Source organism: Kryptolebias marmoratus, linkage group LG3 (genome assembly GCF_001649575.2).
Source record: "Kryptolebias marmoratus isolate JLee-2015 linkage group LG3, ASM164957v2, whole genome shotgun sequence".
In the NCBI taxonomy this organism is placed as follows: domain Eukaryota; kingdom Metazoa; phylum Chordata; class Actinopteri; order Cyprinodontiformes; family Rivulidae; genus Kryptolebias; species Kryptolebias marmoratus.
Genome location: NC_051432.1, coordinates 22977980 through 22993201, shown reverse-complemented (window position 1 = coordinate 22993201; position 15222 = coordinate 22977980). Strand labels below are relative to the sequence as shown.

Below are 15222 nucleotides of genomic sequence, written 5' to 3'. Positions count from 1 at the left end.
GCACTTGGACTATGTGTCGTGAAGGACTCTCAGCTACTACCACACCAAATTTCAGAATAATATCTGTAAAAGTTGTGTTTTCTAAGGTGAGTTGGTTTTCGTACTATATTGAATTAGGTTCGCCCCGATAAATAATCAGTTGTAGATGTACAAAGAATAACTATTTCCTGAAAGTTTCATTAAAATCTGCCCAGTTCATCCAATATTTTGCTTCCAAAATGAACTTAAAATACTGTAGATCAAAACAAACTTTTAATAGACGATTTTGTGCATTATGCTGGAGCTCATATTATATGTTAGGTGTCAAACTCAGCTACTATGACACCAAATTGTAGCCTAATAGCTGTGACATTAACTGATTTATAGCCATTTTTGTGTTTACTAAGGTTGTTTAGCTGTGGCAGCCATCTTGGATTGGGTTGACTCCAAAAGTTAATCAGTTTTATTTGTTCATCAGATGATTTCTTTCTAAGAGTTTTAATAAAATCTGTCCAGTGGTTCATGAGACAGACACACACACAGATATGTTATTGTCTGTTTGGGTTTTCCAACGTAATTTGAGGCGATAAAAACACACACAGCCCTGGCACTGACCTGAACTCACAGCTAAAGGTGTCACGAGGTAAACAGTTTGTGGTCAGAGAGAAACTGTACGTCTCAACGGTCTGCATGAAGCGGAGTTTTGTAACATCCTCATTCGTGGCAAGTCCTAACGTGAAGAAAGCTCTAAGAATAGAGACAAACAGTAGCTGCTCAGTGAGGACTTTAAAAGCAGGATATCCTCCAAAAGATGGAGCTTCAGTAGTTTAATTCTCAATGAATTATCATTAGAATTAAAGATTTAATAACTCTGTGATTCATCCAAGTTGTATGAAAAGAAAAATGTAGGACTTTTGTTCCACAAAAAGTCAGCTGAATTTTAGTTTTCTTTTCCTACAACTTGGTGAAATCACATGATTTTACTTCTATCTATTAAATCTTTATTTGAAGCTAAAAAAAAACATTATTTTGTCAATTAAATATCTTCCTAGCAAAACCAAAAGATTGGGAATTTGTGTATTTGTTTTAAAAAATGGATGGCTGCCTTTAAAATAATTCTATAAGTTCGTCATTCCAACATACATACTAAAGGTTTTGTAACATTTTATTAAAATATTAAATAGTACTTTTACATGGATATTTCCTCAGACTTCAGCTGCTTTTTTAATGCAGGACACCTTTACAGATGAAACTGCAGTTAAAGTGCGCCCTCTGGTGGGAAAAGGCGTCATTAAAGCAGCGAATTTAATCAAGACTACAGATTTTCTGATTTCATCATTTCTGCATCTGGAGTTACAAGTGTGATGTAATGTTATTGCTAGAGCAATAGGCAATGATTAAACATGGGGAAACTTTAAAGTGCAATGAAATGAGATTAGGCTGACAGATTCTGCATCAAGTAAAGTTGTCCTGAAAAGACAGGAAATGCCATCTAACAGTCTGTATTTAAAAGTTTGAGACTTTGAGATCATGATAAGTTCCATATTTACATTTGCCAACAAAAATAGCCTCTATTACTTTGTTCGTTTCAGTGGAAAGGTAAATTTGTAAAACAGGATGTGTTCTGGATTGACCTTAATGAACAAAAGGAGAACTTTTCACATCTACGGCCATATTAGAATAATAAAAAAAAAAGTCAGAACAAACATTTTATGTGAACTACAAGGGTGATTTTAAATATTTTCCTTTACCACCTTGCAGTGGTAAGGTGTTTTTCACACTGTGGACGGTGGCAGTGTGGGCTGATGTGCTCCTCTGACTCATAAGGAAATAAGGGACATAGGACACTGAGAGGTGACAGTAAACACTTTGGTGTAACTTACGCAGTTTAAAAGCACTGGTGAGGAAAAAAAAAGTGTGAAGCATGTGATCCGGCTGCAGAGATGATTTAGAAAGTGGATACCCTCTCTTTACTTCTCTTTTGTTACTGCAGTGTTGTAATGTTGCTCTGTCAGTGACTCTGCTAAAAGTACATAAATGCAAATGTTACCAACTGTTTTACACAACTCGCACGTGCCATTCTACCTTTGGGTTTTTTTTAAACTCGGGCTGAAAATTTGGCCCAATATAGGATTTTCTGTGAGTTGCACAATGGCCCAACATGTTCTGCTGATACTGGTGATGTTTGGATGCTTGAGTTCAGAAAAAGGGTTTAAAATAGACATCTAATCTCAGGGGAAACTAGCTGATTTCCCTGCCTTTATATTCTGTTAATGTGAGTTATAAAAAGTCTGAAAAAGTATCAGTTCCTTAACAGCTTAATGTGACTTCCCACATTGTTTTACATTCAGATATATCTAGGTAGTATAAGGAAAAGAGCCCAAAATGGGCATCTATCACATATTACACAATGGGTGTCCAATCCTGGTCCTCGAGGACCATCCTGCATGTTTTACTTGTTTCCCTGCTCCAACACACCTGATTCAGAGGTTAAATCACCTCTTCATGTTCTGCAGAAGCCTGTTAATCACCCATTGATTCAGATCAGGTGTGTTGGAGCAGAGAAACAAGTAAAACATGCAGGATGGTGGCCCTCAAGGACCAGGGTTGGACACCCCTGTATTACACAAACAGGCTCAGATGGGGAGTTGATTTGTTTCCATTAAAGAAACAAAGTATGCTCCTGCCCATTACGAAACCACAAAGAAATATTATCTGTTTACTGGAGTAAAAGGTTTTCTTTGTAACTCCAGTAGTTGATGTTGACACGAAACCAAAACACACAGTTCATGCAAGAAAAAAAAAAGTTTAATTTATGGGTTATGTCAAGGAAAACACAGAGCTCTTACAATGTTCTCTATTATTTCAGCCTTTCTTGTTCACAACAGTGATGACAGCAACACACAGCAAAGAGCTAAAACTATCCCAAATCTGGAATTTACCAAAATAACCAGGCTAAAAGTTACTCAACAAACACTCAAATTGTCATGTTTAGTATCCTGTCAGGACTGAGATTGTGGGGTATCGTTTACGGTGCGTCATGCACTTCTCCCTGTCGATAAACAGCGAGTGGGTTTTAGAGTTTATGTCCTTCTCAAGCGCCATCCTGGACTCCTCCAGGTGGGACAGGGAGCTTCTGGCGTCGCTCAGCTTCTGGTTCAGAGACGCCAAGGTGGCATCGATCTGCCTCGCCTCTCCTTCCAAACTGCAAACAAAAGACACAGTGAGGAAATGGAGGAAAACGATGCAGAGGTTTTTGTGTTTAGTGTGTGCAGACCTGAGCTGGGGCTGATCCCTGCAGAGCTCCATGTTGGGTCTGAGGGAACGAAGGTAAAGCCTGGACTGGGCCACTCTCAGCGGAGCCTCTTTGTTTTGGATGGCCTGCTGTAGAGCCACAATGTTCTTCTCCTGGGCTCCAATTTGCTCCAAAATCTGCAGACATGAAAAAAAAAAAAAAAATGAGAGTCAGGGATCGTTCGTTAGTCAGCCCGTTTCTCTGCGAGTCAGCTTGTCCACCTGAGCCAGTTTCATCTCCAGCTCGGTCTTGGCCTCGATGAGTTCCTCGCAGCGCTGGCTGAAGGCTCGGTCCACAACGGAGCACTGGTCTCTCAGATCGTCGGTGGTGTCCTGCAGCATTCGCTCCACAAGCGTCCTGACACACACGGAAACCATCACTCTGTGAAGAACAGTCGGCTTACAGCTCTCTGTGAGCCGGTGTGTGCGCTGACCTGAGGCTGTTGGTGGCCTGCTCCTCCTGCATGGCCTTGGACAGGTTGTCTTGTGTAAACTTTGCCCACGACGACGGGGTGGAAACCCTGCAGCAGATCCGAACCAGAACCTTGTGTGTTAAGATCACCAAAGGACTTTTACTCTTCTTTGATATTTGCACACAGTGAGACTCACTGCTCCTGCATGGAGGCTGAGCTGGGGTGCCGCTGTGTGTCTGGACTCATGTTGCTGTGTCTCCCACTGTGGTCATCGAGGCTGTAGGCCTGGAACTTATCAGACCAGTCCAACTCCAAGGTCTGCTGAGCTTCTCTGTTCATCCTGACACACACACAGGGATGAGAACATCATTCTCCAGAAACAAGAAATTTCAAACTATTCGAGCGGTTCAATAAACACATTTTTCCACTCACTTGATCTGAGTGACGACCTGAGCTGTCGTTCTCTTCAGAAGAGCCTGGATGCCTTTAATCAAATCCACCTCCTGCAAAACACACAGACCTCCTTCAGTCCCTTTGAATGTAAAACAGATTCCTGATCAGGAGATCCTTACTAAATCAGTTTTATGCAAGCCTTAATTGCTGTTTAGACACATTATAAGCTAATTTGGTGATAATTTCACAAGATAATCAAAGAATAAACATTTGAAAAATGTTCATCTCAGTGTTTTAGCGCATAATATGATGTCATAAATCTGGATTTCTTTTAATAAATTGTCCAAAATCAGTAAGATGTGTGCACAAATGGCATCTCCGCAGATTCCAAGATGAGCCGTAACATTGCGAGCTTACGAGTATACGATTGTGTGCAAGGCAGGAAAGTTTCATGGCAGATGCTTTGAGCCGCTTGTCTCTACTAGAGAAACAAATGAAGTTCTGCCAGAAGAGAGAGTTCTCATGCTGGGAGTTCAGATGTAACGCTCCTGACTGCAGAGCAAGTGAAAACACGGACAGAGAAAGACCCCGCGCTGAGAGAAATGGTTCAAAAAGGCTGGTCATCAGAACTGGAAGGTTTCACAGCGAGGAAACACGAACTCAGCATCCAGGATGGTTGTGTGTTGTGTGGTGTGAGAGTAATTGTGCCAAAGCCAGGCCAAAACAGCATTTTGAGACAGTTACATCAATCTCCAAAACAAAAGCACTAGCCAGAAGTTTTGGACAATGACACTGAGGACACTGACATGTCTGGCACAGTGTGTCAAGAAAAACAAAATGCTCCTGCAGCTGCACTGTTACACCCATGAGCTTGGCTGCACAAATCAGGGAGGAGGATTCACATTGACTGCGCCAGACCATTCATGGAAAAAATGGTTCTGGTTCTCATCGTCCGCATTCCAAGTGGATAGATGTTTATTTAATAAATAGTGCAACTTTTACTGCAACAATCGAGTGACTGCGCACTAGTTTCAGTAATCACGGTTATTGGTGTCTGATAATGGAAGTTGTTTTTGCAGCACAGAGTTACGAGATTTCCTGAGAAGGAAGAGCTTTCGCCACGTAACCTCAGCACTTCATCATGCTTCCAGTAATGGGTTAGCAGCAGAAAGAGGAGTTTAAATATTCAAAAGAATGATAAAAAAAAATGCCCAGAAGGTTCACTGTCACTGTCGACGAAGGGAGAAGGAAACCGTGTTGAATGAAAGACAACGAGGAAGTCAAAGAGAGAAATTAACTTGCCAAGTTATCTTTTCTATCTGTCTGAGCTGAGTTTGACATGCCTGTTAAGTTGTTGGTTGAAGAAAAACAAACAAACAAACAAACAACTCATGTCATGTTTTGCTTTATGGTTATTTGTTGTAAATAAAAAAAACAACAGCATTCTGCTTAAGGGGGAAGGAAAGTGGTAATCTAAGTATAAATTCGGTATCCAGAGAATCATAAAACTGCATTAGCATGGCTGTAATGTAATTAGGTTCATAAAACAACGATATGCGTCGTGGAACCTACTACATTACCAACTTTTATAAAATATTGCACACAGATACACAATAACAGTGCAGGTTTATTTCCCAGATTTACAAAACCCAGGAATATGTAATGTTACTGGAATCTATGCATGTCTTTAAGCATGTAGACTATTTGGACATGCATGGCCTTTGGCATCCATCAGGGGATGCTGCAGCACTCTCCGCACCCCTACTTCCCATGCATTTTAGCGTCCCCGAACAGCCCGCGGTGCTCACCTTGAGCAGCTCCTCCTCCACGACGTCCCTCACCAGGTCCGGTCCGGATCTTCTCGCCCTGCAGCTCAGGTTGTCGGTGGAGATGGCGTACGGGAGCTCGGTGGCATCCAGCGCCCTCTCCAGGCGCGTCCTCGCCGCCTGCAGTGACTCGGTGTCGGCCCGCAGCTGCTCGATGTGCCGCTGCAGCTCGGACCTCCAGGAGTGGATCTCCTGCAGCCTCTCTCCCAGCAGGCGGGTTCCGTCGGCCTGGGTCCTCATCGTCGCCGCCTCGGTGTCCCGGCTCAGAGTTCTGGACTCGGCCTGGATGTTCTGGGCCTCGTGGCGGTCGGCACCGGCCTGCTCCAGTATGGTTCGGTAGTTGCAGAGCCATTCCTCCGGGGTGTATTTGGCTGAGCGGAACCGCGCGGTGGCTGAGCCGGAGGACGGCTGCGGGACGTCCCGCTCCAGAGCAGGACTCTTTATCTGGACTCTGTGCGCCACAGCTCGGCTGTCATACTGCGGCCGGGACACCAGAATGTCCGAGCTCATTGTAGCTCAGCTCAGTTTAGATAAAAAACAACCAAGAAGATGATCTGGACTCAGACAAAGTCTCCAGGCCAAACTGCAACCAGACCTCCAGGCCTGTTTGTTAGGTTTGTTAGGTGTTGCTTAGTTACAGGTGTTTCCTGGAGCAGCTTTACTTCAGGTGACTCAGATACTGAACTACTGAGGACATGTGGAGTGAATATCCCTTCAGTCTTTCAACAGACAAGATCAATTCACACAATGACACACTAATATTAGTTTAAACTAGTGGAAGCATCCACTTAAAGTGAAGGCCCATCCAATCAAACTATCAATACTTTTTTTTTGTTTTCTTATGTCTTTTCTGTGCACTTTTAAGAAAAACATAAAAAGAAGCCTCTACTAGTCCAACTAAATTAAACAATCTTACTAAATAACTGAATCAATACTAGGCTGTGCCAAAAAAGACCAATTATAGAAACACAGGAAGAGGCAGGTTGGCATGTTGTAGAATCCCACAAACTTTAATTAACAATCAAATACACTGAAAAGCACAAAACAAAAGTTAAATGACACATGCAAGGAGGAATGAGGTAAGAAACAACAAGGATCTGTTAATAAAACCAGGAACTATATACACTGGAGGAAGGTAATGCTCAATAAATTCTTCTGTTGAAAAGTTTGTAAAACAAAATACAAGATCACATCTATGAGACCATATTTGTTAGAAGATCTGAGGACCTGTTGGAGGATGAGCTTCAGCACCTTCCTCAAGTCAAACAAACACAAGAAGAAGTTGTTTAAAGTGAAATCCTGAGCCATCTTTGACTGATCTGATGGGTCAGATTGTAACTAAGAACCGTTAGGAAAGTTGTTCATCCAAACAGTTAAAAACAGCAAGTTCATTGGATGAGGCAGACTTGTTACCTCCATGTGCAAACTTTTCTCAGATGTTGTCACATTAATTACAGTAGATGTTGTCTTCTGTTAAGGAGTGACCGTAGATGGGATTGGCTTCATGATTCATGTGTGATTCATCTTCTTCTAACCCATATATCTAAAAAAGATGACAGCTCATAAATACAGATCAGGGTGAAGACTGGTAATATTTTAGACCTGCTTTTTGTTTCCTCACATCATTAATCCTCGTCTCCTCATCAGAACCAGCCGTGTTCGATCCACTCATACCGACTCCTCCAACTGAAACAAGATGAAAACGATTGTCTCTGATTGTGAATCATTCTGTGTGTTTGTGTGAAAATGATCTGTGTCAGATGTACCTTTCAAGCTCTTTGATTTGTTCTTGAAAACCATGAAAAGAGCAAATGTCAGGATCAACAGCAGAACCAGGACTGCAGGCAGAATGTAAAGTAAATTCACATCTGTAAAGAAGGAAACAGAACTGAGTGGTAAACGCACAGCCCACTTTCTATGACCACAGACGACATGACAACATCTATTTATTTCATGCATGGTGCGAAACCTGACATCCTGCCTTACAAATTCATGTTCCCTTTTTGTCTTGAGCTCATCTGAGTATCAAAGTCCACACATGTCAGCTGCAATTGACGCATTTAGATCAATTTAACTTCATTTGATCTAAACTTGATGGTTCTGACAGTTTTTTTATTGACTCACTTCAAAAGCCTAAAAATGTTTATGGGTCATATTGACATGATAGCTTCACACAGTTGCTGCAGATTTGTCGGTTGCACATCCATGATGCAAATCTCCCGTTGCACCACATCCCAAAGGTGCTCTGTTGGATCGAGATCGGGTGACTTTGGAGGCCATTCGAGTACAGTGAACTCATTGTCGTGTTCAAGAAACCAGTCTGAGATGATTCGTGCTTTATGACATGGTGTGTTATCCTGCTGGAAACAGCCATCAGAAGATTGGTACACTGTGGTCATAAAGGGATGGACATGGTCAGCAACAATACTCAGGTAGGCTGTGGCGTCAGGAAAATATCCCCCACACCATTGCACTACCACCACCAGCCTGAACTGTTGAAGGCAGGTTGGATCCATGCTTTCATGTTGATGATGGCAACATCTGACCCTACCATCCGAATGCTGCAGCAGAAATCGAGACTCATCAGACCAGGCAACGTTTTTCCAATCTTCTGTGTGAATTGTAGCCTCAGTTTCCTGTTCTTAGCTGACAGGGGTGGCACCCGGTGTGGTCTTCTGCTGCTGTAGCTCATCCGCCTCAAGGTTCGACGTGTTGTGCGGTCAGAGATGCTGTTCTGCATACCTCGGTTGTAACGAGTGGTTATTTGAGTTACTGATGCCGTTCTATCAGCTCAAACCAGTCTGGCCTTTCTCCTCTGACCTCTGGACTCATCAAGGCATATGCGCCCACAGAACTGCCGTTCACTGGATATTTTGTCTTTTTTGGACCGTTCTCTGTAAACCTTTGATATGGTTGTGCATAAAAATCCCAGTAGATAAGCAGTTTCTGAAATACTCAGACCAGCCCGCCTGGCACCAACAACCATGCCACGTTCAGTATCCCATCTTAAATAAAATCATCTTGGTCAAATTTGTCAAATTCACACCTGGGACTTGCTTTTAGTCTGCATAAAAAGTGCCACAACAAAACTACAAACCAACAATATCTGAGTTTACCAGATTCATGTGGAGATGGTGACAAGGACGTAATGCTGGAGCTGATCGGGGTCACAGTGCTGCTTTGCTGTAGAGACTCTGTCAGAAAGAGATGGAAAGGGAGCATATCTGTGATTGTTTTATGTGATATAGATGTTTGTTTGTTTTTCAATCAAAATTACAGTGTTGGCTTTTAAGAATGTTGTAGGACTTCACTTTGATTAACTCTGTAAGATACAGAAAGGTTTCATTAAAGTGTAAACTTTTTCTGGATCTTACCTACAGCCAGCTGAATCTCTGTGTAGTCTTTAAACCTCAGCTGTGAGTCTGAACCACAGAAGTAAGTTCCTGCATCACCTGCTTCCAGTTCTGTGATCGTCACAGAGAAACAGCTGGAGGAAACGTTCAGCAGAGAGAACTTAGTTTGGTTTGTCATCATGTCTGTGCAGTTGTTGGGTTGGTCTCCTTTACAGAGGAACTTCTTTGTGTCTCTGTGTTGTGATGAAGAACACTGAAAAGTTACTGGATGTCCCACAATGGCTCTGATGTTGGAGGAGTTCACTTTGCACATCTCTGTAAGATACAGAAAGGTTGGATCAAAATGTTGATTTGTTCTTTTTCAGCAGATCAGTTGGACAGAAAACTTTGAGCCTTTTGTACTGATTGTAACACAGAGACATAATGAGGCCTAATTATGACTTCTGACCTTTTACCTCCAGTTTAAAAGCAGAGAAAACATCCAGTCCTGTGTCTGTTTGGACGCCACACAGATACGACCCAGAATCCTTCAGGGTCAGATTTAAATTGGTCACTGTGAATGTTTCTGACTTCTGGTCATGGCTGAGTGTGAATCGTCCGTTCTGTCTGTTGTTAGAGGTGATCAGTGCCTGCTGCAGACATGTGGAGGGCTGGTTTCCTCTGCAGATGTACTTCAGCTGCTTCTGATACTTGGACTCATACAGACATCTGATGGACACTGAACCTTCCTCATTACCTTGGATTTCAGTCACTTTGTCACAGCAGCTGTCTGTTAGGACAAATAACACCATAAACTGACTCATCTTTGGAGACAAAACTTTCGTAAAAAAAGATTATTGAGAGAGGTTATATTTAATTTTACCTATTAGATGAAATCTGTGCATTTATTTGTGGCTGCTTTGACTTCCTAACTAAATGTAAAGCTGGTCCAGAACTTCGAACAGTTTGACTTAATTTATGTACTTTCTATTATAACAATTTAACACAGAACTTTTGACAAGTAGACGATACATTTTCCAGCTGAAAGCAACTTTTTCATGACATGACAAAGACTAAAATTTAAAATAATTAATCTAAATTAACATAAACTGCAGTTCTTTTTTAATGGTTTATGTTATAATAATATGTAATGTGAGGGATGAAATCACAAATACTTTTTATTTACCTTTTATTACTTCCAGCCTTACTTCAGTGTAGAGATCATATCCTGTTCTTTTCACTCCACACCAGTATGTTCCAGCATCATGAAGACGAACATCAGAGATGCTCACATTGAAGATCCTTGACTTTTTGTCATCATAGATAAAATATTTGTGCTTATTTCTTTGTGGTGTTTTAATAAGACCATCACGGCTAAACCAGCAGTTGCCCTTACAGAAGTATTTTTTATAATTCTCATAACCTTCATCATATGAGCAGGAAATTTTTACTCCTCCTCCCTCATATCCAAACACCTGGATCACACCTGCAGCACATGTCCAACAACTCAGAGCTGCTGGAAAAGACAGAAAAGGTCAACATAAATTTATCTTTATATCCATTTACTAAATATCTTTTCTTTCCAGGAACCAACTTCTGCACAGAAATATCTAATTTCTGTCATCAGTTTTAATCTTTTAAAACAGAATTACAGGATGAACAAGATGTCCACATTTCAGTCTCAGTGACTGAAGGATTTTCTGAATGTTTAAAAGTTTCAGACAGTTTTTGTTCAAACATGTATAACTATAATCCAGCTGTGATATTAAACCTCATCATCAGACATTAAAGTAATCAGCCAAAGACAAGTCATGTTTCCATGGGATCAACTAATAATCTGATCAAACTTACAGCACAGAACGAGCAGCAGGTTCTGAAGGCTCCACATCTTTACCTTCCTGAAGAGTAAAGCAGATATCAGTTCCAGCAGCTCTGTGACACATTTTGAGGAAGAAACAGAGTTTAAAGCTGTGAACTCTGACAGAGTCAGTGTAACTCTTCACACGTCAACGGAAATGACTGACAGGTCATCATTCTGCACATTTCAAATGGTACTACAGAGTATTTGTTGCCCCTTGGTGGTAAATATGTGTACTACCATCAATAAAAGATGTTTTCTAAAAAGCCTTCAGAGCTTAGACCTCAGGAGTGGTGACCATTACACTTTGAACTTTGTAAAAATTGGAGATACTAAAAGCTTAAAACAAAGAACCAATAAATATTTGTGTTCAATGCTGTTTGTTTGTCTGTCCAGTTATCAAAATGTGTCATGAGTGACTGAACAGATTTCATTAAAACATTTAAAAAGTAATCATTCAATGTACATCTGCAACTGAATAACCTTTGGAGTCAACCTGAATCAAAATGGCTGCCACAACTAATCAGTCTTTGCCAACACAAAAAATTGTAATTTGCAGTCAGATTTACAGAGATTGAGCTAAAATCTGATGTGACAGTAGTTGACAGAAATCCACAACACAAACTGAAGAGCTAACCAATCATGTCAAATCATAGAGATTTTGCATTCGATTGCACAAAGTTTATTTCCTGTCTCCTGCTGATGTGTCACCTCTCTGCTAAACTGTCAGTGAAGTATACTTCAGACAGGCTTCAGGTGTTCGTTTCAGTGCAAAGATCGGTTCAAAAGGACTAATGTATATCCTTAACAAACGACCACATTAGAATCAACAACGAAACTAAAATGGATCCTATAGGGTGTGGAAGATTTTACCATCATTCTTTATCAAAATGGAACCAACATAAAAAGGTAAAAACAGTTCTGTGAGCACAGAAATACAGGGTTCTTTATTGTGTCCAGCTCTGATTAGCTTCATATAAAGACCTGTCAGTGTGAGTGTGTGTTACTGTGATCATCTGAGGTATAATGAAACAGGGGTCACGACACACTGACAAACTAAAGAGCAACCACACTTGGAGCAGCTTCTCTATTTTAAAACAAAGTGGTTTTAAAGTGTGAAACATGTGATGCTGCTGCTGAGGCCGTCTCAACAGTGGGCAGGGACTTTGAATTCTGTAACTGTTGTATTTCTTGCATTATATTTCAGGCCCTGTGAGTTGTGGACTCTAATAAAACAACTTCAGCCCAAACTGTGGCCTTCCATTAGGCTTCTGCTTGTTGTTTAGTTCCAGATGTTTGCTGGAGCAGCTTTGGCCCTGATCATTTTCTGTGCCCAGTTGTTATTGTTCATGGTAACATGAGCAGTCAGCAAGTGAAAGGTGAATAAAAAAAGTCAGTCCAAAGCAGATGTGATTGTAAACTCCTCTGTGAACCAGTCTGAGGAAGCAGAGTGTTTCAAGCTTTAAACATGCGTGGGTGAGTTTCACACCCTGCATGTATCGACAGATCTTACCGCAAAACATTTCATCATTCTGCTTGTTCCAGAGTTTCAATAAAGCTCACTGGTTCAGGAGATATTTTGCTAACATTACAGACAAACACATAGATGGCAGTGTGTAAAATAAATAGTTATATAGAGTTGAAATTTCCTTTACCCAACACAAAAATGGGCACTCAGTCAGATTTACAGAGATTGACCTAAAATTCGGCGTGATAGTATGTGACAGTAATTCACAACACATACTCCGAGAGCTAAGAGAATATTTCAGATCAAGTGACATTTTTGCACTTACATCTATAGACCGTCTGAGGGTGGAGAGTTTTTGTCAACCACATCAAGGTCAACCAGCGAGTTTCAACACAACATAACTGAACTTCCTCTTTTGTTTTTTTGTTTTAATAGTTTTTTTGGGCCTTCTAGTGTAGAGGATTGCTACTTAATGTTTTTTTTTAACATACTGCCTCATTTTCTGTACCCAGTAGTTATTGTTCATGGTAACAGGGGGCTAACATGAGCAGTCAGAAAGTGAAAGGTGAGGGAATCAGTCCATCACAGGGAGGACACAGAAACACATGAGACAAACAACCAGGAGCCACTTTAGGATCTCCAGTTAACCTGATTGTTTTTGGACTTAGGGAGAAAACAGGAGAATGCATTTTGAAAAACAGTGGAAAACATAATCAACTAAATGATAATGCAGAATGCTGGTTTTCTAAGCAAAATAAAAGCTGTGAGTTGGAGGTGAACGGTGGAAGAAAGACCAATTATAGAAACACAGGAAGAGGCAGGTTGGCATGTCGTAGAATCCCACAAACTTTAATTAACAATCAAATACACTGAAAAGCACAAAACAAAAGTTAAATGACACATGCAAGGAGGAATGAGGTAAGAAACAACAAGGATCTGTTAATAAAACCAGGAACTATATACACTGGAGGAAGGTAATGCTCAATAAATTCTTCTGTTGAAAAGTTTGTAAAACAAAATACAAGATCACATCTATGAGACCATATTTGTTAGAAGATCTGAGGACCTGTTGGAGGATGAGCTTCAGCACCTTCCTCAAGTCAAACAAACACAAGAAGAAGTTGTTTAAAGTGAAATCCTGAGCCATCTTTGACTGATCTGATGGGTCAGATTGTAACTAAGAACCGTTAGGAAAGTTGTTCATCCAAACAGTTAAAAACAGCAAGTTCATTGGATGAGGCAGACTTGTTACCTCCATGTGCAAACTTTTCTCAGATGTTGTCACATTAATTACAGTAGATGTTGTCTTCTGTTAAGGAGTGACCGTAGATGGGATTGGCTTCATGATTCATGTGTGATTCATCTTCTTCTAACCCATATATCTAAAAAAGATGACAGCTCATAAATACAGATCAGGGTGAAGACTGGTAATATTTTAGACCTGCTTTTTGTTTCCTCACATCATTAATCCTCGTCTCCTCATCAGAACCAGCCGTGTTCGATCCACTCATACCGACTCCTCCAACTGAAACAAGATGAAAACGATTGTCTCTGATTGTGAATCATTCTGTGTGTTTGTGTGAAAATGATCTGTGTCAGATGTACCTTTCAAGCTCTTTGATTTGTTCTTGAAAACCATGAAAAGAGCAAATGTCAGGATCAACAGCAGAACCAGGACTGCAGGCAGAATGTAAAGTAAATTCACATCTGTAAAGAAGGAAACAGAACTGAGTGGTAAACGCACAGCCCACTTTCTATGACCACAGACGACATGACAACATCTATTTATTTCATGCATGGTGCGAAACCTGACATCCTGCCTTACAAATTCATGTTCCCTTTTTGTCTTGAGCTCATCTGAGTATCAAAGTCCACACATGTCAGCTGCAATTGACGCATTTAGATCAATTTAACTTCATTTGATCTAAACTTGATGGTTCTGACAGTTTTTTTATTGACTCACTTCAAAAGCCTAAAAATGTTTATGGGTCATATTGACATGATAGCTTCACACAGTTGCTGCAGATTTGTCGGTTGCACATCCATGATGCAAATCTCCCGTTGCACCACATCCCAAAGGTGCTCTGTTGGATCGAGATCGGGTGACTTTGGAGGCCATTCGAGTACAGTGAACTCATTGTCGTGTTCAAGAAACCAGTCTGAGATGATTCGTGCTTTATGACATGGTGTGTTATCCTNACATGAACACAGAAACAAACAGAAAACCAGAAACAAAACAGAAGCTTACACAAATACCAATAACCATGACAGGTTCTGACAGTTTTCTTCTTGTACGACTTACTTCAAAAGCCTAAAAAGTCCATAGTTCTTAAAAAAATCCCTTTTTTTACTAGTAAGAATGACATAGCAGTCAGTAAAACTTATAAAACTCATAAAACAATAATAAGAAAAGATTAACCCAGTAAAGATGTTTAGCAGATTCAACTGATGCATCAACACCAAGAATCTCAAAGATGCTCAGTTCATTTATGTGAAACAGTGTAATGAGGAGGAGGTTCAGGTCTGTAGAACTCAGATTGTGACCAGTCAAGTTAGGATTTGACACCAATCAGCCAAAATATTTCCACTGCCTGCATGATGCATTCAGCAGGTCCCCTTTGACCCTAAGATCAGCTGTGACCAGTCAAAGTAAAGAACA

At 40.7% G+C, this 15222-nt stretch overlaps 2 protein-coding genes and 1 long non-coding RNA gene across 5 annotated transcripts; all 3 read right to left on the bottom strand.

The window, feature by feature from the left end:
* Positions 1–2769: 2769 nt before the first annotated feature.
* On the bottom strand, positions 2770–6549 carry tekt4 (tektin 4). Its single transcript, XM_017436396.3, has 7 exons — positions 5888–6549; positions 4119–4189; positions 3883–4026; positions 3708–3794; positions 3496–3631; positions 3257–3411; positions 2770–3184 (listed from the first exon to the last, which is right to left on the bottom strand). The coding sequence occupies exons 1-7, from the start codon at positions 6413–6415 to the stop codon at positions 2971–2973; spliced, it is 1335 nt and encodes a 444-aa protein (XP_017291885.1). The 5' UTR covers positions 6416–6549; the 3' UTR covers positions 2770–2970.
* A 378-nt stretch (positions 6550–6927) lies between these two features.
* Positions 6928–11180, bottom strand: LOC108247953 (polymeric immunoglobulin receptor). 2 transcript variants are annotated; one of them, XM_037974573.1, is made up of 8 exons: positions 11089–11180; positions 10424–10750; positions 9707–10027; positions 9280–9573; positions 9022–9099; positions 7672–7773; positions 7527–7591; positions 6928–7448 (listed from the first exon to the last, which is right to left on the bottom strand). In XM_037974573.1, exons 1-8 carry the CDS (start codon positions 11123–11125, stop codon positions 7353–7355), a joined length of 1320 nt encoding a protein of 439 aa, XP_037830501.1. In that variant the 5' UTR covers positions 11126–11180; the 3' UTR covers positions 6928–7352. The 2 variants fall into 2 exon arrangements, with proteins under 2 accessions (XP_037830501.1, XP_017291877.2); XM_017436388.3 differs by having other exon boundaries at positions 10424–10753; positions 11089–11179.
* A 2213-nt stretch (positions 11181–13393) lies between these two features.
* On the bottom strand, positions 13394–14754 carry LOC108247961. 2 transcript variants are annotated; one of them, XR_001809106.3, is made up of 4 exons: positions 14389–14754; positions 14169–14270; positions 14024–14088; positions 13394–13945 (listed from the first exon to the last, which is right to left on the bottom strand). It is a non-coding gene; the product is annotated as an uncharacterized LOC108247961 (long non-coding RNA). The 2 variants fall into 2 exon arrangements; XR_005232997.1 differs by having other exon boundaries at positions 14169–14754.
* Positions 14755–15222: the final 468 nt, after the last annotated feature.